The sequence below is a fragment of the Corapipo altera genome, unplaced genomic scaffold, assembly GCF_003945725.1.
Source record: "Corapipo altera isolate COAL_440 unplaced genomic scaffold, ASM394572v1 52b, whole genome shotgun sequence".
Taxonomy (NCBI): domain Eukaryota; kingdom Metazoa; phylum Chordata; class Aves; order Passeriformes; family Pipridae; genus Corapipo; species Corapipo altera.
In genome coordinates, this window is record NW_020884922.1 from 3,837,751 (window position 1) to 3,862,112 (window position 24,362).

Consider the following 24,362-nt stretch of genomic DNA (forward strand, 5'->3'; position numbering starts at 1 on the left):
GGATAGTAATCATGTACTAAGTTAGCTGTTCTAAGGTAAAAGGACTTGCTTTAAGTTAACTATTGTCACCTGGAGGGTGTATTCTTAAAGTTCATGAAACAATTTAGTCCTAAGTTCTTCTAAAACTATGACTATGCAAAGTTATTCTGTGTAGGAAAATGGACTGTGTAATCTCTCATGTTCCCGTCCATCCCTCACACTGGAATTTTATGTGTTTTGTAGAGTTGTTTTTGGCAGTAGGGGAACTACCATTTGGGTTTCCCAAACTGTGCCTCCATTCCTGCTGGTGCTTTAAGGGAAGAATATGCCTGTGAGTTTGTTGCATCACAGTTTTGTAACACAGCCCAGAGTGATGTGAGAAAATTTGATTTCTTGTTCTATGTCCCTTCCATAACTATCCATTTTCTACAGCTGCCCATAACACATTTTCCATGTCTTGCTCTGAGTGCCCAGCTTAGACAAATATAACCTGCTAGCAACGAAGAAACAAAGGAAGAGCTTCATCTCACATGGCTTTGGATAGCTCTGGCTGAGTAATCCAGACACTTTTCATAGTTGAGCTAGAGAAAAAGGTCTTCTAGAATGCAATCCATCCGTTGTGGGGGTGGACTTCTAAAACAGGTCTGAAATATGATTCTGGGGGACTGCCCTTTTCTCCTCATTGACATATAGACAACTCAGATGTGGACATCACAGAATGGCTTGGGTTGGAAGAGCCTTTTAAAGATCGTCTTGTCCAGCGCTATAGACATCTGATATTAGATGACATCTAATCAATTTATGACATCCTAAAGACTTGTTAATATATTACAGTGTTCACAATTTTTCTGAGCCATCTATTTTCAATACATGAAGAAAAAGAGGTCTCAATCTGTTGCTATTTTTGCTTGTTTGGTAGGTTTTTCCCATGTATAAATTGTTGTTTTGTTTTCGTTGTTTGTTATTTAGTATTTCAAGTCCCTATGGACACATATATGATTAGACATTTTAGCCATTACTTCTTCTGTTTAATGTGTTTAGTACCATTTACTTTTCTTCATCCTGCAGTTAAAAGCAAATAATGTGAACATGAGAAATGATGAGGGGATAGTTACAGTAACATTGATGGATTTTTGGTTGGGCTTTTATTTCTCTGTTGAATGTCCTGCACTGACCAAAGGAAACAATGTAAGACTCCCTCCTGTATTTTTTCCTCTTACTAAACTGTAGTTCAGCATTGGATTTTTTGACAGTATCCAAAAAAGGGAAGTAATTCTCTTACATTTCAATGTAACTGATCCAGGCTAGAAAAGAAGACTGCTGAAACTGCCAAAAAAGGAAATACTTGTTTTTGTATTCTTATTGTGTGCTTTCTCTTCTTTAATTCCTGTATAAAATCCCAGCAGGATTTATGAGGCAAAGATCATTGAAGCTTTAGCATCAATGGCATATAAGTTTCCAATTTAACCTAAAGTCTCTCTTAATAAGACTTTATTTTTATATATAAGAATCCTGCACAACATGGAGGGCCAAGGGCCTGCCAAACTGCCATACTCCTCCTGAGATCATCTGTGCAGAGAAAAGTTGTGTCAGACTTTGTGCAAAGGCACAAAAACTGGATGGTACCACTCAGTCCTAATTCAGTGGCTTGTAGTCCTACAGCTTTGTCTGAGTCAGGTCTGTATCAAAACAGAAAGTAAACTTAGGTATCTGACTCTGCTTATCATGCTTTGTGAAATCAGCTGTGCCTCTATTAAAAAGAAGTTAACTATTTAGTAAATCCCATTCTTTTACTCACTATACACTTTTAGGACACACCTGCTTCTTCCATTAATATTAAAAATTGGCGAGGTGTTTACATGGGTGGCTAACTCATACACTAGAAATGTAGGCCTGCTGATCATGTAGCAGTAGCCTGGGTAGAGAATGTTTCACGGATGCTTCCCACAAATGTTAGGCATGTTGATCTATCGCAGTTGGACTAGATGATCGCTGTTGGCCCCTTCCAACTCAACCATTCTATTCTATTCTATTCTATTCTATTCTATTCTATTCTATTCTATTCTATTCTAACGTAGCAAGCCATCAGCAGCTGCAGAGTGAGCAAGGGACTAGGACAGGATCAAACTGGCAGTAAGGACAGCCACAACTTTTTGGACAATGAATACAGAGGAGTATTCATAGAAGGCAGGGAAGAAATCATACATGGTATGTGCATATACTGTATAAAAATTACATAGCTCTAGCACAGAGCTCATGGCTGAGCTGGAAAGACATTTTCTAGGGACTTCTGATCTTAAGCACTTATATTCTGCTTACTCAAATCTGTAGCCACATCTGACATATCACAAGCAGGATCATAAAAATGGTTTTAAATGTTCGCTTTTATTTCAAAATGAAAATAGAAAAATACCTCTTAATTATGTTACTTTACCTTCAGTACATCACAAGCCTTAAGAATTATGGCCCAATCTGCTTGCTGAAGAGGCTCTTTTTGAGAATTTGTTTTTATAATTACTGCTGCCAGCATGCCATATGGTAGATTAATACTATGCTTCCAGAGTGGAGTAAGTATTTCCTAGAGAGGGAAACTAAGGCATAGAGAGATTCTCCTTGGACCTTACAAAAAATCAGATTCAGAAGCAGAACTACAGCAAAGAGTTTCCAGCTCCCCTCTGTGGGAGTTTCTCATCATGAGAAACTATGGTGGAAAGTGGTACTTGAGAGCAAGAAATTGCTTTCCAAGAATAATTCTTTCCTTATGCTACATAAATAATGGTAAGAGCCCCCACATTAGTTCATGTTACAGGACAAAAGAAAATGTACCTTGCTTCAGACTACAATTGAAATGAAGGTTTTGTTCTTGTCAACCTCCTATTAGAATTTATAACTGCACCTAACAGCTTCAGGAGAGCTTTTGTGATTTATGTTTTTAAGAAGGATCATTCCAGAAAGCTCTCAAGGTTTACTATTTCTTTAAACACTGAATTAGCCTCTTTAGTGGAGCCAAAGATTTATTTCTACATTTGAGCCACAGTGTTATTTTCCTTTCCCAAGCATTTGCAGCTGTTTAAGTGCCTGCTAATACAAGAAATTTCAGCCTCTACATTTTTTGTAGGTTTAGAGTTTTCATCCTTTGAATGATTCTCCCTTGCTGAATGCAGAATATCTGTGCCTGTTGCTGATGTCTTATGGGGGAAAACCTGGGTGTCAGACAAGCCACCGAGATGCACACTTTTACCTGGGAAAGTCTGAGCTCGGAGATGGGCTCTGGAGAGGATGGGAATACTTCCTTCCCAATCTTCAGTGAACATACGGAGACACCTGAGTATCCATACCACAGGCTTGGAAGTCCACTGGGTCCTTCCAATGCCTTTTCTGGGTTCGTGCCGGTTAGGGACAAACCTACCATGTATGTTCTGAGTACTGCAGAGGTCTCGTGTAACAGCATTGAGTCTGCCCAGTAAATGAGACTTTTTGATTATTTTCAAGTTCTGTCCATGTTTTGCAAGTCTCCAACCTCCCAGTTCAGAAGTATAGCTTTTGTTAATTTTAAGGCTTTGTTCTTGACTCTCTCCAATTCTTAGATTCAGTCATGCCAAACTCCCAGTCACATATTGCAACCATTTACTGAAAGCTTATAAGCATTAACCCAAATACACTATACCCATACATAGAAATGCAAAAACTCTGCTTCATAACAACTGCAAAATTGGTGCTGATCAAGAAAACTCAAAATGTGTTTTCTCACTTGGATGTTTTTTCATAGTATTACAGAAATGCTAGCCTTTCTGCATTTTATTCTTTTATGGCTTAAATCAAGAACAGAATGCCAGATGTATTCACTGTACAAAGCAATTTTTCTTAGATCTAGAAAGAGGTTGTGGTGGCTCATGCTGTTTAGCAACCCAATCTAGGAACTACAAGATTTGCTGACAGGGTTTTCTGGCTGTTAGGTCTGGTTCTGCTTGACTCCAGGATCATGAATATCTCCTTTTTGATTATGTTTCCTAAAAATGTCTTTTACTAGAAAAAGGACAAAGCAGACCATCCACATAAGCAGAGGACAACTCATGGCAAAGCCACCAATGACAAAACTAGTAGCTAATTACAATGAGTAGAAGGGGAAAATGGTTCTGTGAATGCTAGCAAAATTCATAAAGTTATTAAAATACAATGTATGTACAAAATCATAGTTTAGTTTCTGGTTATCTACTGTGTTCAATCTAAGCAAAATTCAAAGTAATATCTTCAGGAGGTATCTTGTGAAGACAACTGTTCTATATTGAAGATAAACTTACAACTGTTTATTTTATTTAATTAACATCTTATTTGTTCTACTATGTTAAAAGGCTGATATGCATATAAATTGAATCTTTGGATAAATAGCACTATTAATATTATATTGTAAAAGAAGAAGTGAAGATGTGAACACTGGACTGTCTTCAATCAAACTGAACTGAATAACAGAAATATCCTGTAATTTACATAACAGGCATGTTGGTAGTCAGATGAGATGGTGACAAGAATAAGCTATTAGGGTTAAAAAGGGTTAAAAGTGTATATAACATAAAATTACAGAATGTGTAAGATTGGAAGGGACCATAGTGCGTCATCATCTGGTTCAACCTCTCTGTTGAAGCAGGGTCATCCTAGAGCACATTGCACAGGATTGCATCCAGTTCTTTAGTATCTCCAGTGAGGGAGACCCCACAGCCCCCCTGGGCAATCTGTTCCAGTGCATGGGCACCCACACAGTAAAGAAGGAATGATTCCTGAGGCACACTTTCTTCCCTCTGTACTAACCTACCTCCGTCTGAAAAAGCAGTTTCACTCCCCATCCCCGGGCAGTGTGCACAGGCTGCTTCACCCATTCTTTCCTCCCTACCAGCTGCTCTGGCTGCTCCCCATGAATCAAGCCGCATTCCCCTTCATTGGGGTACCAATGGGAAGTTTCCATGCTTCCCTCTTTCCCTTCCTGGTGCCCCTACAAGGCAGGGAGCACTGGGTGCTACGGGAGACTTGCATCCCTCTCATACACGCACACGCGCACACGTAAATATGAACCATTATGTCTATATAGCTAATCGAAGTGTACAAAATATAAAAGTAAAAAGGAAACCATTTAGAGTCATCTCTTTAGTGTTTATATGTGTGATATTGAGGAAAAATATTTGGATTTCACGTGCGGAGGTTCGGCCCCACATAAGTCAGACCTGCATTTTTTGCAGTGTGGAGAAGTACAGTTAAAACTATGAAGCCAGTTAAAAGCACATTATTGTCAATAGCATGATCCTGTAACTAACAGTATTTTTCTTCTTCTTTCCTTTTAGTTTGAGCTATCGCAGTGTCAGCAACAATCAGGAGAAAATGCGAACATTTGTCTCAATAGCCCAGAACACATGGGAAATTTTTATATCTGAAAGGAAGCCTGGCTGGAAGTCTTGGATGAAGCTTTTTGGAGTTTGCTTTGCAGTTGGCTTCCTCTCCAGCTTTCTTTTTTTCCTTGGCATGCACTTCTCCCTGGCACACTACTCTTTGGGTCCCTTACTGATTTCTGGATTCATCTGGATCTTGTTTTCTATCATGCTCTTCTGTTTCAAGCACCTGCGCTGTTTTAGTGTCCTGTTCCTTTTTTCCTGTGGACTGAAAAATGGCAGGAATGCTCTTATTACTGCTGGCACAGGTGTCATGGTGGCCAACAACATCCAAAATATTTTTCACAATCTAAAGGTTCTGGCAGACACCATAACCTGTCATTTGAAGCATGAGCAATTTGCCTTGATAAAATATTATGTTGAGGCAGTGAAATGGATTTACGAGTCAGCCAAGCTTTCCATTGTACTACCTAAAGATATAGTGATCTTAAAGCATGAATTCACACCATCTTATTCGATTTCAGATGATGCATTAAAACAAGAGCTAAATGACACAAAGCAAGAAATCCAGAGAGTTGCTAACCAGATATATTTTATGCTGACTATACTGCCCTACGTAGGCCAGAAAGTGTTGCCTGTCACTGGGATTTTTCTAGTTTCTTTTGGAACTGGCCTCTTTATCAAAAAATTTTTGGGTTCTCACAGTACCAAATTTAAAAATACTTATATCACAAAAGAGTTCATTGCATTTGATGAGCACCAAAAGCAACAGCAGAAACCATGTCTTTTGCCACTTAACAGAAAAGAAAGAAAAGATTATGTGGCAATCCCATCTTTCTGTTTCACAAGAAAAGACAGGAAAAAAATGCTGTATTTTTTTCTCCCTGTAATTATTCATCTTTGCATCTGGCTTCTGTTTGCTGCAGTAGACTATTTGTTTTATTGGTTAATTATTTCTGTGAATAAATATCTCCAAGAAGTACCGGATCTAGAGATTCAACTCAGCCTCTCTCAGAATGTAAGTACTTATCAGTACTGTACATTTCTTACTTTAGTGTTGAAAAATTTCCCTTCATCTTCAGCAGCTGCAAGAGCAGACATATAGCCAATGAGCCATCAGTTCTTTCATGGAATATCATTCATTTCAAAAAGGGACATTGCTGTTGCAGATACATATGTTGGATGGAACCAGACAGTTTTCTGCACTTTCCAGAGTACTATCAATTTTCTAGAGAATGGTAAATATTAGAAGGACTTTCCTTCTTCCATTTATATATATGAAGAAAACTAGAAGCTTAAAATGGGACACTCGCAATGCTGACATTCATGAAGCACCACTTTTATAGTCAAAAGTCACTGTGACACTGATGCAATAGATGCCTACCTTTCTTTAGCTGAGTAGTGTGAGGAACTCGTCAGTTGTATGCGTGGTGCATGCACACAAAATAATAGCACATTACCGGAATCTCAAGGTTCTTCTAGCAGGAGCAGCAGTGGCATAGAGAACCACAGAGTAATTAGGTTGTAAGGTAAGTCTGGAGGCCATCTAGACAAACCTCTTGCTCAAAACAAGGACAATTTCAGAGGCAGATCGGGTTGCTCAGGGTCTTGTCTGAATGCTCCTAAAGATGGAGATTCCGCCACTGGAATGTGTGACCCATGTGGTGCTTTTAGTGCAAAGGAAATCTGTCCAGTTTGATAGCTTGCAAGATCAGGCTTAAAACACTTTCTGAAAGTATATAACCCTTTGATACTTTCAAGATAAAAAGGTTTCAAGGAAATGCTTGACTGTTAGTACAATATGGTATATGCTCTTTCTTCTATAATTTTTTCTTACTCAGCATTTTCTGTTAGTTCTTAGATCTTATAATAATGAGTATTCATTCCCATTTTTCTCCATCCCCTAAAAATTAATCAGTTTCACAGAGTAAGATTATTAAGGTGAGCAATGCAATAAGTGCATTGCTTGAAATCACAAGCATACAGAACAGGACATACAATATTTGGCAGAGAGATTCTTTGTCACTTTTCCATATGTAACATATTGAACCTCCGAGCTTCTTCAGCCAGGCCACATTTTCTATGACACGCTGCTAAACCATTGCAGGTTCAGCTTAGACAGTGTTGTGGCAGATTGCTTGTCCCAGTGTGTCGTGGGATGTTCGTCTGGTTGGGACTGTATCATGAAGGGGAGAGGAGATATAGTGCACAGCATCCTTGAGGAAGGGGAGCACTTCCAGCAAATGTGAGTTACAAAGGAAACCAGCTGGAATGAAGTCAAGCTGCTGGTGAAATTCTGTCAATATTTTGTATTGTATATCAAAATATCAAACTCTTCCATGGGATAAAAATTAAATTATTGACAAGTTTTACCTTAGCAAAGAACAGAAAAATTCGGTATCTGTATGGCAGTCATAAGCCAAATGTTCACAGATTGTTTCAGTGAAAACACATCTTTCCCAGGGGATGGAGGCCACCAACTTCTAATTATTACCTTTCTAATTGTTACCTGAACCTTCTTTAAGGAAGGTAGATGTAAAAGCCATTGGATTCACTGTAACTGTGCAATCCGCACACATATAACAAATCAGATCCATCCTGCAGATTTCAGATTCTTGTGCAAAAGCAAAGAGGATTTAATCATCTGGTCAGTCTGTCTAATGTGAAATAAGTTGAGGAGACTGATTGCTCCATGTGCTAAGGGAGTTTTATACTTCGTGTGAACCCTACTGCTACACAACAGCTGTGATCTAACATCAGCAACCCAGCTTGTGATACGGTTCTGGTCCCCTGGGGGTCCTTGAGAGAGTAAGGGTTCAGGAGAGCTAGCTGATATTAAAAAATCACCTACTCCAATCTCAAGAATTATTCATCTCAACTAAATCAAGCAAAGGCAGTGGGATGCCAGCATGGGTGAGCAAGGAGCTCCTGAAAAAAGCTCAAACATTAAAAAAGAAGCATAGAGGAGGTGAAAGAAGGGACAACTGTTCCAGGGGGAATTTAGATACACTTTCTATTGCAGAAGGATGGGGGCAGGAGAGCCAAAGCTCACCTGGAGCTGAATCAGGTGAGGCAGATGAAAGGCAGCACAGAGGGCTTCTACAGGTCTATTAGCAGAAAAAGGAAGACATGGGGAAATGTAGGTCCACTGTGAATAGCAGGAGGAGTCCTGATGGCAATAAAAGACAACACAAAAGCCTAAGGTACTGAATGTCATCTTCAGTCTTTCCTTTACTTGAAATCCCAGGCCTTTGAGATAAGTCTGGAGCAAGGAAGACTTACCCTTGGCTGAGAAGGATCAGGATAGGGAACATTTAACCAAGTAAATGCATGGGACGTGATGGGAAACACCCATGGGTGCTGAGGATGCTGGATGATGTCACTGTGAGACCACTCTTGATTGTCTTTGAAATATCATGGGGCCTGAGAAAGGTTCCTGAAGAGTGGAAGAAAGCAAATGTTATTCCCATCTTCAGCAAGAGCAAGAAGGAGGATTCAGGAAACTACAATTGGGTCAGTCTTACCTTGATACCTGGGAAGGTAACGGAGAATATAATCATGGAATCCATTTGCATACACGTGAAGCTCAGGAAACATATTAAGAGTATTAAGGATGGATTTATAAAGGCTAAATCTTCTTGACCAATCTAACAACCTATGATACAAACACTGGGTTGCTGGATGAAGGGAGAACAGTGGATGCTGATTGTGCATTTATGAAGTTTTCCTGTGCTGGAATACTGGAAGACAACATCCTTATTGACAAACTGATGAAGTGTGGGATAGGTAAATGGAGAGTGACATGAACTGAAAATTGGCCGATCTGTTGGACTCAGAAAGTTCTGACTAGTGGTACAAAGTCACTTCTGATGTCCTCCAGGAGTAGACACGGGATCCTGTGTTGTTTAACCTCTTCATTAAAGGTCTGCACAGAGGAACAGATTGTAGTCACACAAGCCTGCAGACAATATAAAACTGGGAATAGTGTCTGAAACACCAGTGTATTATGCTGTCATTCAGGGCGACTTGAAAAGGCTATAGAATTGGGCCAAGAGGAACCTCACAATGTTCAGCAAAGCAACATGCCATGTCTTACAGTCCTTAGAGAGAAATAACTCCATGCACTATACATGCTGGGGACTAACTGGCTAGGAGGTGGCCTTGCGGAAAAAGGCCCTGAAAGTTCTGATGGACACCAAGTTGACCACAAGTCTGGAATGTGCCCTTGTGGCAAAGAAAGTACTGCCTTGGGCTGCATTAGGCAGAGCATTGCCAGCAAGCTCTGGGAGGTGATCCTTCCCTGCTGCTTAGCGCTAGTGTGACCCAGTAAAAGAGGGGCATACACTGGAGTGAGAGGTCAAAGAAAGAGTCAAAAAGATGATTAAAGGACTGAAGTATCTGTCACATGAGTTGATGCTGGGGCTGCTCAGTCTGAAGGAGAGATGGCTCAGGGACATCTCATCAGTGTACAAAAATATCTGATGGGGGGTCGGGTGTAAGAAAGAGGAGTCAGACTGTGGAAAATTTTCCTCACTGAAAGAGTTGTCAAGAACTGGACCAGGCTGCCCAGGGAAGTAATGGAGTCACCATCCTTGGAAGCGTTCAAGAAACAACTTGATGTGACATTTAGTGCTATGGTCTAGTTGATATGGTGGTGTTCGGTCACGTTGGACTCAGTGATCTTGGAGGTCTTTTCCAACCTTAATGATTCTATGATTCTGTGACCCTTCTCATGCACTGGGAGAAGAGGAAATTGGCAGAAAATAAAGGAAATAATTTTTTTATTTACTCTTCAGGTGATCAAACAATAGAACAAGTTTCTGAGACAGGGTGTGAAGGCTCCGTCCCTGGAGATATTAAAAACCCAATTGAGCACAACCCTAAGCAACCAGTTATAACCTCACTATTCGCTGTGTGCTGCTGTGTGTGGTTTTGCCTGTGTTTCTATCCTTCGTACCTTGAGGGCAGCCTCTTGTCATGTCCTGCCTTGGGTCTGACCCAAGACAGGGCAAAGAAAGAGCTTAGTCCCACTACCCATGGACAGAAGGCCTGAGCCTGACCATGTCATGGGTCTTGTACTATGAATTTGCTCTCTTTGTGTTCACTGTTCACTCCTGTGGAAAGCTGGTTGACTCCCCAAAAACAGAGAATGATGCTATCATCAGACTTTTTCTAGTTCCCCAAGGAAGGCTAGTTACATTAAAATGTAAAATTCAGTCTCAACAGATTTGTCATAACAAGCCTCAGGGCTGCTGATCTCAGGGAGTCAAGGAAGCTGGGTGAGCAGGACAGACTGAACAACTTCCTGAGATGTTTATTAATTAGCATGAACAACAATGTTCTTTGTGCACTGGTACCCCTCTTTCATATTGAGTCCCTAACGCAGTTGGTTCAGTTTAGGAATAAAAGGTACTGAGATAGATTCAAACAGGGTAATGTCCAGGAAAGTCTAACAGGCTGAAAATGGGTAGCATGCTTTGGGAACCTTATTTTTCAAATGAGCATCTAGCAGAAGTACCTGGCCTCTGTAGAGTGATTAGAAGAGCTACAAGGCAGAGCTACACATCTCCCTGACATGGTCAGAAAAGAGGGCTGGGTGACTCAGTGTCCCAGCAGTGTTCCTACAGGCAGAGCAGAAAGTTGCCTGCTGGTATGAAATACTGGTCCCAGCAGCATATCTAATTTACTCTCTCTCATTCAGCATTTCAGTCCACAAGCAGTGAAAGTCATCAGGTCTTCTAAGCAAAGGTGCCTACTGGAGGAAGAGAGGTGGCTTTGCTTGCCTGATAACCTTGTGGTCAGAGCACCTGCCTGGGTGGTGTGGAAACGCTGCTGATCACACACTGAGACACAACCAAAGGGATGGTAACACTCTGCTCTGCAGTTTTACCCTGGAGGAAGTACTCTCCAGCAGAGGATCTGAGCAGAGTTGTGAGAGTTGGAAAATATTAAACCATTATAACCAGATTAGTTAAATATTTCTCTATCAGAGCCACTGAGAAGATAAGTTCTTAACAGTCCAAAATATGTGACAGTCTCCCAAGAGAAATGGTGAAAATACAGTCTGAAACATTTCTAAATAGCTAATAAATATGCTGTTATGAGCACACCATATGCAGATGCTAGATGGACTAGATGACTTATGTTCCTTTGTAAATCTGAATGTCCAATAGCAGAAATATTAAGAAAGGAGGCAATCAGTACCATAATCAACTTTTTTTCCCCCTTTTCTTGTGCAGAGGAATGAGATTATTATTCATATCGCAAAGCATATTGCAAAGACTGATTCTTTCAAGATCCCTTTGTTTAAGCATGACTGCATCCCTCATCCAGAGCTTACTCTCTCCACGGCTTGGATCCAGCTTGGGGTCATCATCTTCTTCTTAATAACTTTTGGATTATTCTCTGGCCTCCTGACCCAACTTAAAATACTTGTGTCAACTTCTTTTTATCCTGACGCTGCGATGAAACGGATACATCATTTGCATGCAAAATTACTCAAGAAAAGAGCAAAGCTACAAGAGAAAACTGCGAAGAACATGTTTGCTAGAAGGGTAAGCCATCAGCTCTAGGGAAAAAATAAATCTTTCTCTCGCAGGGTGGTAGCCAGATCCAGGAAATACTTAAACACTTGTTAACTTCAATTATTTATTAGCACATAATTGACTTTCCCCAGTGGTGTCCTGCTCAGGGGGCAGAGACAAGTTACCTAATACTGAGATTAGATCATCTAATTGTTTTGTTCTGTCCTTCAACACACATGCCTCAGACATGACATCATTACACGCAAATGACTGTGTGGTGGCAAGAAAATACTTCTCAGATTCAGAGTTCTCCAGAGAAGAAACTTCATTTTCATGAACATATGAAAAGCACAAAGAGTATTCCTGCAACACAGACAGCAAGCGTTAGGCAGTAAGAGCAGCCTCTAAATGTTGAGAAAGATGTTCACTTAATGCTTAGAAAAACAGAAGGTGATATGTTTCTTTTTAAAACACAGTATGATTGCAAATACCATTAGGAAACAGAACTTTTCTGCCTGCAAGAACATTTATCTTGTATCTATATGTATATATACACTAATGGAAATAACAAACACACACTTACCTATGGCAAGTCCAGATAGATAGCTGTAGATACATATAGTTTGTTTAGGTTTCATTTTTTTTACAGCCTTCAATACTGCCTATACAAGCTATTAGTGTTTGGGTGATCTCTGACTCAGTAGCACTATGATCATATTTCTTTCTTTTCAGGTCAGTTTTTGGTTTCCAATACTCAAGGCAACAGAGGCAGTGAGGAAGAAAGAAAGGAGTGTGGCAAAATGACAACATAGTGTGAAAAAGACCAAGTGAATCTTTGGATATGGCTGAAATGATTTAGCTCCACAGGGACCTGCATTTTGCACCATCTTTCCTATGGAATGTCAATTTAAAAATGTAAAAATATCAAACTCAAAGGCTGAGCATCAGTATTTTTGAAAAGTGTTAAAAAGAAGCCATTGTAGATACTGTGCAGTTCATCACAGATTGCTCTGGATTGCATTAACACTCGTTTTTCAACCTTGGGTCTGCATTATCTGGTACTTTACAAATTCATGGAGAATCTGTTCTTCTATCTAAAAGCAATCAAACAGTTTGGACCTTTTAGGACTACAGCACAAACCTCTTTGGGTTGAGCTAACAGAAGATGTAATGACAGCAGCAGGTTTGTCTTCTTTACATTGCCAGAGACTGAAGATAGAAGACACAGCAGAGGCTGTCTATTTCCTTCTGGGATGGACAAGAACCAGGGCTTAGGTGTTTCTAGTAATTTCTATCTATTTCTCAACCCTCAACTGCCACAAATCCTTCAGCCTGGTTCTTTGCCATCCCTAGCTCCCAGTCTCCTACCTAGTCTCCCACCCAGAATTCTTCACTTGGTCTTAGTCTCCTACTTCCACATATCCATAGACTGTATCACTAATTCAGATTGTACCATGTCTTTGATGATCATGAGAGAGGTGATGTAACATGTAGAAGCGAGAATGTTCATGAGAGCACAGAGGAATCAGGTGGTGTGGGTGCAGATGAGATAGCTTTGAAGTGTAGGAGATATAAGCAAAGGTGAATGTTTCAAATCTTGAAATCTGAGGAAGCTTGCATAAGTGGCAAAAATGGGCTTAATTACATTGCCTAAGTCACCATTGCCTTCAGTGAAATAAAACTGAGCCAATACTGAAGTGCGATACTCAGTGCTTCACCTGTTCAACTGACATTGGTGATGTGACCTTCATATAACACAGGAGCAAATGTAAAAACCCTAAAGACACAGGGACGACTGACAAAGTGCTAGAGATTTAATGTAGAGCTAAATTTAATGTAGACCTAAAAATCTATCCAGCAGGCAGTGTACTCTTGATTTTCAGCCACAGCCAGCTCCTTTTTTTAGGTTGCATAACAGGAAATTCTGCTCTGTTCCTCTGTAATACATGCATGGTGGCAGGACAGCCATTGATCAATGTCTCTGTTATCTGAATGAATAAAGACTGACTTAAAACTGTCTAGCAAGTGTCAGAAGTTATTTTCCACCTAAAAAACTGAAAAACACCAAGTCTGTTTTTCTTTGGGCCTTCCAAAGCTTCTCTCCTCCATGGAACAGGTGGTTCAGGTTGCTGGTGTGACAACAGTTTGTCTCTAGAAAATGGTGCTCAATCGAAGCATTACTGAGGGTTGTGCTGAATGTCTCTGAGAGGCTTGAGTATATCCTTTTTTGCTAAAGTGGGACAGCCCTGGATAGTAGCAGGGTGTCTGTTTGTATCTCAGGTACTACTGTCAAGGACCAGTAGCAAGAAGCATTCTGGTGAAAGAGAAGCAATTAGAAGGTCGCTCTAAATTTGGATTTACAGACTAGCTATCCAGGTACTACTGACAAGATGATACACTCTTGTTGTCATTGCAGATTAAAGGGGAAGAGTTAAATGTCAGCAAGAACTGAGCATTTTAGTCAGAGTTCATTGCTGGCAGGAGTTAGATGTGCTCCTTTCAGTCCCAAAGGACAGACTGGTGAGAAGCCCAATTCTCCTACTGAACACTGTGCCCAAAGGTTGGGGCAAGTCTGAATAAGAGCACTACTACAAACCACCACCTGCTCTGCTTGACATCAGGAGGCAAAATTTGTTTTGGAGTCTCTTGTCTTTCCTTTTTGATGATGTTGCCACCCAGCATACCTTTTCCTTCTATTGTTCTGCGAGGAGCAATCAAAAGCTTTACAGCCCATGAGAGTGGTTTATCAAAATGACTCAAATAACGGTCAATAGTTGGGAGAGATGCCTAAATCTGTGTCAGGACTTTGAGTCTTGGAGAATACTCTCAGGACAATGCCATGTCTGCACTTTTCGTTTATTTAAGGAAATTCAGCCTAGTATGAAGAAGAGCCTTGCAGGGTCACAGAACAATGTTGTGTGAATTCTGTGGCTCCCACCACTACCTGGCAGGGCAGTTAACTAAGTACTGCTTAGTTTGCCCTTCAAATTGGCAAGACTCATGACAGTGACAAAAGACAATCCTTCTTGGTAAGCTAATTGTAATTCTGTACAATATGTTCGGTTCTGGTAAACATTTTACCTAGATGATTGATCACACTACAAGTGATAGAAGACATGGAAAAACCCAAGGTTTTTCTTGGTCTTAGTCTTTACAGGTGGTACTGGTTTTTAGCCATACCAGGTCCCTCAGACCAGAGGGAAAGGCTGGAGCAAGGAAGACTTACTCCCCATGAAGAATGATATGGCTAGAGAGCAATTAAACAAACAGTTCATACTTAAATCCATACATGATTGGAGGTAGCCATGGGTGTTGAGGGTGCTGGATGATGTCACTGTGAGACAACTCTCAATTATCTGTAAAAGGTCATGGTGATCAGGAGAGGTTACTGAGGACTGGAAGAAAGCAAATGACCCTCCCACCTTCTAGCTGGGCGAGAAGGAGGATCTTCTAACTAACAGGTTTGTCAGCCTCATCTCAATCTGTGGGAAGGTGATGGAGCAATTTCCCCTGGAGGCTATTTCCAAACATAAAGGCCAGTAAATTGACAGGTATATCACTGAAACACAAGAAAAATGTTTTTATTGTGAGGGTGATCAAACGCAGGAACAGGATGCCCAGAGAGGTAATGGAATCTCCATCCTTGAAGATACTCAATGATATGGCTTTGAGTAACTCAGAGGAGAAGGACTGGAGCAAATATCTCTAGAGGTGTCTGACAGCTGCAGCCATTCTGTGATTTGGTAACTTTTACGCAAAGCTTTGCAGATAAAATATTGAACATTCACAGCAAAACCTTGTTTTAATTTGTGAATATGCTGTGCCAGCAGCAAGGTGCCACCTGACAAATATTGTTACCATTACACTCATACTAGAGTCACATACCTGAGTGGACTAATGCACTCTGTTTGTGTGACCATGCATGTGCATATCTGTGTGCCGGAGATGAGCTGAATGGCAGGCAAAGGAGATAAATTTGATCTTCCCCATCTCCCTCAACCTGAATTATCGGGGAAAGTGGCATATTCTGCACTTTTTTTTTTTTTTTTAAATTCTAAATCAAATTCACCTTCTATGTTTCAAAGACATTGAGTTTTATCTCAATGGTAGGAAAATTCTTACCCTTACCTACAGTACTAGTCCTATTTCTTCAGCTGCCCAGTGGTCCTCTTTAGTTGTAGAGATGAAAAGGTAGGTCTGTCTCTCCCTTGGCATTACACAGAGACATACTTTTCATTCTCTGCAGACCTTATTGTTTTTTTGTTTTCTTCCATTTTTTTCTGTCTTATGAGCAGGGGAAGTCTGAGGATTTGTTTATCTTCAGCTGTCTCCTCTGCAAGTTGCTCAGCTATTTCTTTGGCCTCTCCATTTACCATAACCCTCAACCTCAGGATTACATTGTTCCTTTTTCTTAAAAAAAAAAAAAAAGTCTACGAGTTACAAAAAACCCCCAGCATTCCATTCACAATTATTTCTGTTCCTTTTCTTGTCTACCATCCCCTCAGATTTCCTACATTTTATTTTGGCTCTTTCCTCTGTCTTTGTAATTCATGGTCTTCTTTCCTCTTTTAGCATGTTTTCTTCAGGTCCAATAGAAAATTCTTCTCCATACATAAAAGCGTGTATTTCTTTTCTTTCTGCTGAACTAAAGGTGCAGTTGAAATTAGAGACTTCATTTACTCATTTGTTTGTATAATAGAAATTTTTAATATCTTTCATGTTACTGGACATTTTCTCTAAATGCCTCTGTAGGACTTGTCAGAAATGCACTCTGCACTCAGAAGAGTCTGAGGAGAAGTCTGAATTTGGGTTTTGACTCATTCCTCCCTCTCCTTCCCTCAGTTCACAGTAGAGCTCAACTTCCTTTTTAAACATCCTTCACTAGTGTAGAAGCTGTTTGATTTACTGTGAAAAATCCTCCAATTGGATCAAATCTAGTTTGTAAAATTAATGAAAGGCTGACCTAATTGTCTTGTGAAGATAATTCAGAGAGACATGCTAGTGCTCCTGACCCTTCTGGAGCACAATAAAAACAAGGACATTTCCTTTCAGCAACCTTGTTTATGGAACTCTCCTTATCACCACTGCATACCCCCAAACCTGGCTGGCTTCACAGCCAAGCTAAAGGCTTCTTTTCCTTTGCACTAGTTTTGTTGCAGCATTTTGTGAGAGCAGCTGGGTGTGCAAAGTCAGAGGATGCTGGGTTTACAACTGCTTTCTCCCTGACTCCTGCTCTGTCAATATTATCACACTGACTCACTCTGTTTTCATCACAGTTTAAATAGCTCAGAGGTGCAATTAAAGAAGAAATGAATAAGCAAAGCCTTTCCTCTGTTCGGCTTTACATTGCAAAAGTAGAAAGTAAGGATGAAAGGATCACTCTCTGATGATCATGAAATAAAGCCTGAAAATAGGGATGTTGTTGTCGACTTTAGGGGCACAGATTCCAAAACACGTAAACGTTCTTCACGGGTGCTGCTGTGCATGAGAGCACTCTCCTTCTCGTTTCATACCTGATACATTGTACCTGCCCTGCCCTCCAGTGGCTCAGTACTGCCACATGTCCCAGTACCGCTGCTCTGCAGAGATCCATCCCCTGTACTTCAGGCTGAGGAGAGAAGCACTGCAGATGTAGCTGCACCACAGCCATAAGCTTTCACAGGCAGTGAACTGATAGCTAACAATTGGGCAATAAACACATGCTGTCTATATGAGGCTTTCTCTGGCAAATGATGAGGATGAAAGCAGTATTATGTGTGTAGGGATCAGATCTCCCAAATTCCTTTTTTGCTCCTTCCCATGGAATCCACATCACCAGGGAGAATGGTGTACTAAAGATCCCAAATTTCTGTCTGGCAGCTGTGGAGAGTGATAAAAATATGGTTAGCAGAGTTTTTTCCTTACTTTAACAATCCATCTGAATCCTCAACCTTTCCAAACAAGAAATAGGAGGAAACCAGTAAGATCCCAAAGGGAAGACTAAGCAAGGAAAGGCTGTTCCATGTTTTATGCTTGACAAAACAGGTCCTTGGTTCCTCCATAGGGACATGTATTGCTCCAGAGAAAAAGGAGTTTAATGCACCAGTGTCACCTCTCAAAGCAATCAGAGATAGTCTACTCCAGCTGAGCAACCAATAGATTAAAAGAACAATCAAAGAAAGCAAACATTTTTCTCAGTAGGCAGTGGAGAAGCCTGAGGATAATGGCTAAATGAGATAATATTCAAACATCTGGGAAACAATTACTATCTTACTTCCCCATGAAAGGCTCTAGACAACTGTGTGGGCTGCAGAAGTCATCCCTAAGCCATCTTTTCACCCTAGTGTGTGGCATCAGTTGTCTTAGCACAACAGTTATAGCACAGACCCAGCAAGAACTTGAGAATGTAATGAGCAAGTAATAGCTGGAATGAGGCTGCAGGATGAATTCAGAAGTCTTGTCAAGTTCTAGAGACTGAGGTAGGACTGAAAGACCACTCGTGCTGCTTCCAGTGCTCCAGTTCAGGACCTGTGCTGACACAACTAATCTCATTGCATCCCAAACTATATGCCTGCTAAAATAAACCATTCTGCTGTATTTGGCTCTGCTGTCATTCACTTCTGGTGTTTTGGAATAGGGACCCAGGCAGCCCCAACATTACATCCCTGTGAAGATCCCACCATTACAGCATACCCCATGTAAGTGGAAAAAGAACAAGGACAACAGAGATTTGCAGTCTAACAGTCTCTACTTTAGTAGGAGTACCTGAATAGCACTGAAATGTTTTTGATGTCACACCGTTCCTCAAGAGCTGTTACTTGGCATGATGTGGCTAGAGAAAGGATTCAGGTACTAGGGCCAGCATGTGTTGAGGCAAAGTGAATATTCATGAATATCACAAACCTGACAGGCTCAATAAATTGTTGCACTAAGGATGTAAAAATACCACAAATGATTTTGTGTAAATCCCAGTTCACAGTATACAGGTGATTTCTTTCATGAATCTGCACAATAGTTAAAGAGACATTGGAATTAAAAACATTGGTATTTGTTAAGAACAAAACCAAAGGATAACTCCTACTGGAAGAACTGTCCATAATACAGAACAGTAAGTACCAACATAGGGATTAGGAATCCTTTGTTAATTATACAGGAAGATGCTTACTCATTTCTAATCCAATAAAAATCAGTAGGAAACCTAAAGACATCATACATTTTTCCATAGACAACACACATTCACAGTTTGGAGATTTCAATTTACAAAATGGGTGTTTATATAACTGATAAAACTACTTGCTGCTAGCACACTGTGAAAACACCTGTTTGTAGAAAAATCACTTTGTTCCTTTCATTATCTGGAATCTTTTGTATCATTTTGATCTTAGTAGGTATCACAAGAGCCCAAAGGACATTTGAAAGGCTCAGGCATACCCACAGTATCCAAAGGACTGTCATCCTTTACTCTTGGGTATCATTGTCATAACTGAGTCATTTTGGTCTTGAGCAACAGACTTAAGCCAACACTGGATGTAGAACATAAGGCAACAACATATATTCAACCACTTGAGTGATTTCAGGTCCTTGAATATCCATAATTTTCACAACTATAAACTTCTACTTATTATATTTACTTGTCTCACAGGTATATGATGCACTTGCAAGGTTCTAATAATGAACCAGATGAAAGACTGCACACATATATAAATTATTGCTAGAGGTAGAAATGGATCCTTTCTTCTACCCATTTTCCCCCTTACTTTTACCAGATTTCTCCTCTGCTTCCAAGGTGGCAAAAGATTAATTAGAAAGAATGGATTCATGGTTGACTTGCACTCTTGATGAGACAAAACATTAAAAAGACAGGCATCCTTCACACAAGAAAGTTGCAGTCCTGAGAGGCAAATGTGGGCTAGGTGGAAGGCAGCTGCAAAGAAGACATCTGCACCATTGGTAGATATGCTGAGCTGTCTTTATAGTCAGAGACAAAGTCGCATTGCAAGAAAACTACCCATCTCATCCCAAAGGAGAACAACTCCAGATAGATTCATCTAACCTGTGTTAGATCTTGATGCAGAGATGAATAAAATTCCAGAAGCACCTTTTTCTCTGTTGATTGCAGAGGGACACTGGACAATAAACTGAGATGCAGAACATAGCGGTACAGAAGTCTATACTGAACAGTGAACTGTTTCCTTGTAATAGTCATTGTAATAGCACTGGATTCCTGGTTCTGCTGTTCTGCAACCCCAAAGACAACCTGAGAAACAGGAACCTGTACTAGATCTTCTGACCATCCCCATGACTATCTTCAATCATCCTAGAGAAAAAATCCTCCTTTGTTAGAGACACAAGAACTATCGACCTAGTAGGAGTTTGTTTCTCATACAAACTTATTCATCGCTGGATGCCTATGAATATAGTAGGAACCCTGGGTCTGCTTTCCACTATCGAATTAAAAGTAATAGTAATTACCATATGTTTAATGTGTCTGTCTTAAAATATGCAACACTTTCTGTGTCTGTTTGGTCTGTGAGTTGCACAGTACAGGTTATACTTTTTCCACACATAAGACAATAAACTCACTGTATAGGTGATTTTGTGTTGCCCTCATTTCTTTTTATGCTGGTTTTGGCTAGGGTTATTTTCTACATGGTGGCTGGTATGCTTTGGATTTGTGCTGGAAACAGTGTTGATAATTCAAGGATACTTTTGTTATTGCTGAGCAGTGCTTAGGCTGCTTCAAGGCCTTTTCTGCATCTTATACTGCCCCATCAGAGAAGGGGTTGGGGATGCACAAAAAGTTGGGAGGGTACACAGCTGGGATAGTTGATCCCAACTGATCCCAGGGATAATCCACATTGTGCTCAGGACATAAAGTTGGAGGAAGAAGGAAGGAGGGACATTCAGAGTGCTTTCCTGGGGATGGCTGAACACCTGCCTGTCAGTGGGCAGTGGAGAACGAATTCCTTGATTTGCTTTACTTGTGTGCACAGCTTTTGCTTTACCTATCAAACCGGTTTTATCTCAAATCACGAGCTGTCTCTCTTTTACTCTTCGAATGCTCTTCCCCATCTCACTGAGGGGGATTAAGCAATTGGCTGTGTGGTACTTAGCTGCCAGTTGGGATTAAACCATGACACTCTCTTAAATAATGTCCAGTGCCAGCTACTTAAAAAGAACAGCTATTACATATGAAAATGCAACTTTAAACAACATTCAAGTTCTCCAAGACAAAACTTGTCTAGACATGATAACAGAATCATGCTTCTAAAAGCACAATTACATCTCAAAAGGGAAATCAAATAAATTGTGCAAATAAGATTTTTTTTTTTTCCGTCAGGAACCCTATCCTACAAACACCCAAAACTCACATTTTCAACAAAAAAAAAGGTTTTTGGCATTAATGCATTATGTTTTTGCTCTGGTGATCCCACTTCATAAGCCTTCAAGTGATGGGTGCATGTCTCTCCATAGAGCCAGAACACAAAACAGTATTGTAGGTTTATGAGTATGGTTAGCATAGGTTTGCCTAGGGTGCAACAAAGGGAATACTTGAACACACCAAGAAATGTTTTGTAGCGTAGTTGGCAGGGAAAAAATATATAAAGTTCTTTAAAGACAGTGATATGGAGATGTGGCACCAGCTCTAAAATAATGAGTGTTCTCCTGAATCAGCATTTCTCTGTACCTGACCCCTTCCAGGAAGGGAAAATTAAAAACTAAAATTCAGCATCTGCTAACAGAATTCACCACATTGCCAAGCACAACAGAGATCTTCCTAATAAATGAAAGTAGAGAATTAGGATTCATGTCCTGTGACCCAACAGAGCAATAATTTAGAAAATGCTTAAAGACCATTGTTCATTGCTTTTACTTTACTGGGTAGCTGATACCTTCTAAGGATAAACATTAAGAAATATCATCCCCAAACTTACTTACTTTTAAGAATGTACAGAGCTGTTACCACACTACAATTGTAGTTATTATTTTATTATTACTCAATTTTTTAAAAAGAATTTTCCAGTTCTTATAACAAAATTACTTTTACAGAGAAATTGCAATGACAACTTTTATGTAGGAAGCCAAGTATAATGCTTATTGGTTACTGTTGTTTCATCTTGGCTCTTGAGAAGTTGATTGTAGATTGACTGTTGGACCCAGAAGGCACTGCTTTGTTGGGGACAGCAGGGTCATTTTCATTTGCTTTTATCTACAGAGAAAAAAATACAATATGATATAATCTTTCGAAAGAAAACCTCTTCTTTGCAATTTGTCACTCAGAGAGGTAATAATGGAGAAACAGTGCTAGGAGCTAGAAAAAACGATTATTGCTCCCTCACTCTATTGAAGCTTTAGCCTTTAGTCCTCTCTATTAGAAAACCTTTCTCCCTTATGACAGAGAAAACAAATGGGATGCTGCACTCTGTTGCTGCTACTGATGCCCTGGATGAGGTTTAAAGGAATGATACAATGAAATGTGGAAAAGCTAACTTTATCCTCCCACTATTGCAGATTTGTTCCTTTGCCCATATTAATTAACACTAAGATCAGGCCCATTTTATGTGAGGTGCAAGCTGGGACTTTATATTTGTCTGTTGGGAAATCATCCCTCAAACTAGCTGGTCTCGTTGTTGGTATACACACACCCCCCCAAAACCTCAGCCTGGATTTTGTCATGCTTACTGCCACCCACTGTTCCCCCAAAACATATTAATCAACTCCTCTGCTGTAGCAGAAAACATTAAAGCTGCAGTTGGCATACAGCAGCATCATGGCTCAACTGTGCTTGCTGAAGGTCTTACCTAGTTCTTTTACCTCTTTGTGAAGCATTTCCTCTGCTTGTTGAACTGTTAAAGTTAAGTGTTGTCATCTAGTCTTTGTCCCCAGCTGCCTTATCCCATCCATATGCTGCACTGTGCTGATCTCTGCTAGGTTCTTCTGGGAGACACTTCAACTCATCAAGGCAACCAAAAACTAACCCAGAGAAAAGAAGCTAGTTGGTTTCTGCTCACTTAGCAAGGAAGTCAGCTCAAAGGTCTGCCGAGCACCAGGGCATATACAGGTGAGAGACTGTCATTAACCGAGCTACACGCTGTGAACACTGGAGAGGAGGGAAGGGGGGATGCCGGGTGTTATTGCCTTGTTAGCAGAGATAAACTTACACTAACTCAGACAGCCATTAGAGCACTGCTGTCATTGACTGCAGCACCACTATTCATGGAATCATAGAATGGCTTGGCTTGGAAGGAACCTAAAAGATTGTCTGGTTTCAACCCACCTGACATGGGAATGGACACCTTCCACTAGACCAGGTTGCTCAGAGCCCCATCTAACTTAGCCTTAAACATTTCCAGGGATGGAACATCCACAGTTTCTCTGGGCAACATGTGCCAGGGCCTCACCAACCTCATGGTAAAGAATTTTCTCCTAATATCTAACCTAAACCTACTCTCTGTGTAAAGCCATTCCCTCTTGTCCTACTACTACATGCCCTTGTAAAAAAAATCCCTGTCCAGCTCTCTCATAGGCTCCCTTTAGGTACTGAAAGGCTGTTCTAAGGTCTCTCTGGAGCCCTCTCTTTTCATGAAGACAGGTTTTGTCCTTGCAAAACAAATCTATCAGCTTAACTCAAACAGCACATTTGTTGGAGCGTTATTGTCTGTAACACAGGGACACCAACAAACTTAATTTTTTACATCAAGTTGTTTTTGTTGGTGGTTCTGGGTTTTTTCTGCAAATTTGCACCAAACATGCTTTGTTTGTACTCCTGTTCATAACTGAACTCAGGTTTTCTATAGGCCTTTATACCCACAGCTCAGTCTAGCAGTTAAACTCCATCTGTTTCTTTCAGTTTAACTTCTTAAATGATGCTCCTGTCAGAAAGATCCTCTCCATACCTGGACTGCCACACTTTTTCATCAAATTTACAGATATCAGGACAACTCAGCTTCTGAGAGGGCTTATTTCAGACAAGCCTGTCACTACCTAGGCAGCCTGCTACACTTTTTATTTCTTGAAGTTTCAGAGTGGCATTAAATGAAGTAGTTTTCACTAACCAAAAGAGATGGTTACCTGCAAGAGCCAGAACTGGTGAATGAGCACACTATTTTTGTGTGATGGATATTCCTGAGTCCACGCCTGTATATGGTGCTCTCTTGACAGGAGCAGGCTGACAGACCTGCAATAAAATATTTTAAATTTTTTTTTACTTTTTCTTCCCCTTGAAATTGCTAATTGGACACAATTAAAATAGCAGTCCTATGATGACCCAGCTTTTTATGTAATGCATCCCAACACTTTCACCAAACTTCTCTCTGAAAAAGATCTCTTGCACTGGGATTAAACTGTTCAGTTCTCAGCTTTCATCAGGAGCTGGGTGGCTAGATCTGTTTGACATTGTAACAATGCAATTCTAAATCCATTTTTTTAAAGAAGCAAATGACCATGTTCCACCTCATTTTGTGGATGCTTCTCTTTGTTAAAGTATTCACATTTTCCAGTG

The 24,362-nt window shown here is 40.3% G+C and overlaps 2 protein-coding genes across 4 annotated transcripts in view; one reads left to right on the forward strand and one right to left on the reverse strand.

Annotated features, from left to right (window-relative positions):
- The first annotated feature begins 5,349 nt into the window (after positions 1–5,349).
- On the forward strand, positions 5,350–12,736 carry DCSTAMP (dendrocyte expressed seven transmembrane protein). 2 transcript variants are annotated; one of them, XM_027657054.1, is made up of 3 exons: positions 5,350–6,375; positions 11,597–11,911; positions 12,614–12,736. In XM_027657054.1, exons 1-3 carry the CDS (start codon positions 5,350–5,352, stop codon positions 12,683–12,685), a joined length of 1,413 nt encoding a protein of 470 aa, XP_027512855.1. In that variant the 3' UTR covers positions 12,686–12,736. The 2 variants fall into 2 exon arrangements, with proteins under 2 accessions (XP_027512855.1, XP_027512854.1); XM_027657053.1 differs by having other exon boundaries at positions 11,597–11,908; positions 12,590–12,736.
- A 9,096-nt stretch (positions 12,737–21,832) lies between these two features.
- DPYS (dihydropyrimidinase) overlaps positions 21,833–24,362 on the reverse strand; it is a 28,709-nt gene continuing 26,179 nt past the window's right edge. For both annotated transcript variants that reach the window (XM_027657052.1, XM_027657051.1), the window contains 2 exons: positions 23,933–24,038; positions 21,833–22,070 (listed from right to left, as the gene is read on the reverse strand). In XM_027657052.1, the coding sequence (XP_027512853.1) occupies positions 23,964–24,038 (75 nt within the window). In that variant the 3' untranslated portion in view covers positions 21,833–22,070; positions 23,933–23,963. The remainder of the gene's footprint in view (positions 22,071–23,932; positions 24,039–24,362) is intronic.

Excerpts from the sequence above, each read along its gene's own strand:
- DCSTAMP (XM_027657053.1), top strand. The coding sequence starts at position 5,350 with ATGCGAACATTTGTCTCAATAGCCCAGAACACATGGGAAATTTTTATA. Across the intron at positions 6,376-11,596 it reads AACTCAGCCTCTCTCAGAAT|AGGAATGAGATTATTATTCA; the intron begins GTAAGTACTTAT and ends TTTCTTGTGCAG. Across the intron at positions 11,909-12,589 it reads CGAAGAACATGTTTGCTAGA|ATGATCATATTTCTTTCTTT; the intron begins AGGGTAAGCCAT and ends CTCAGTAGCACT.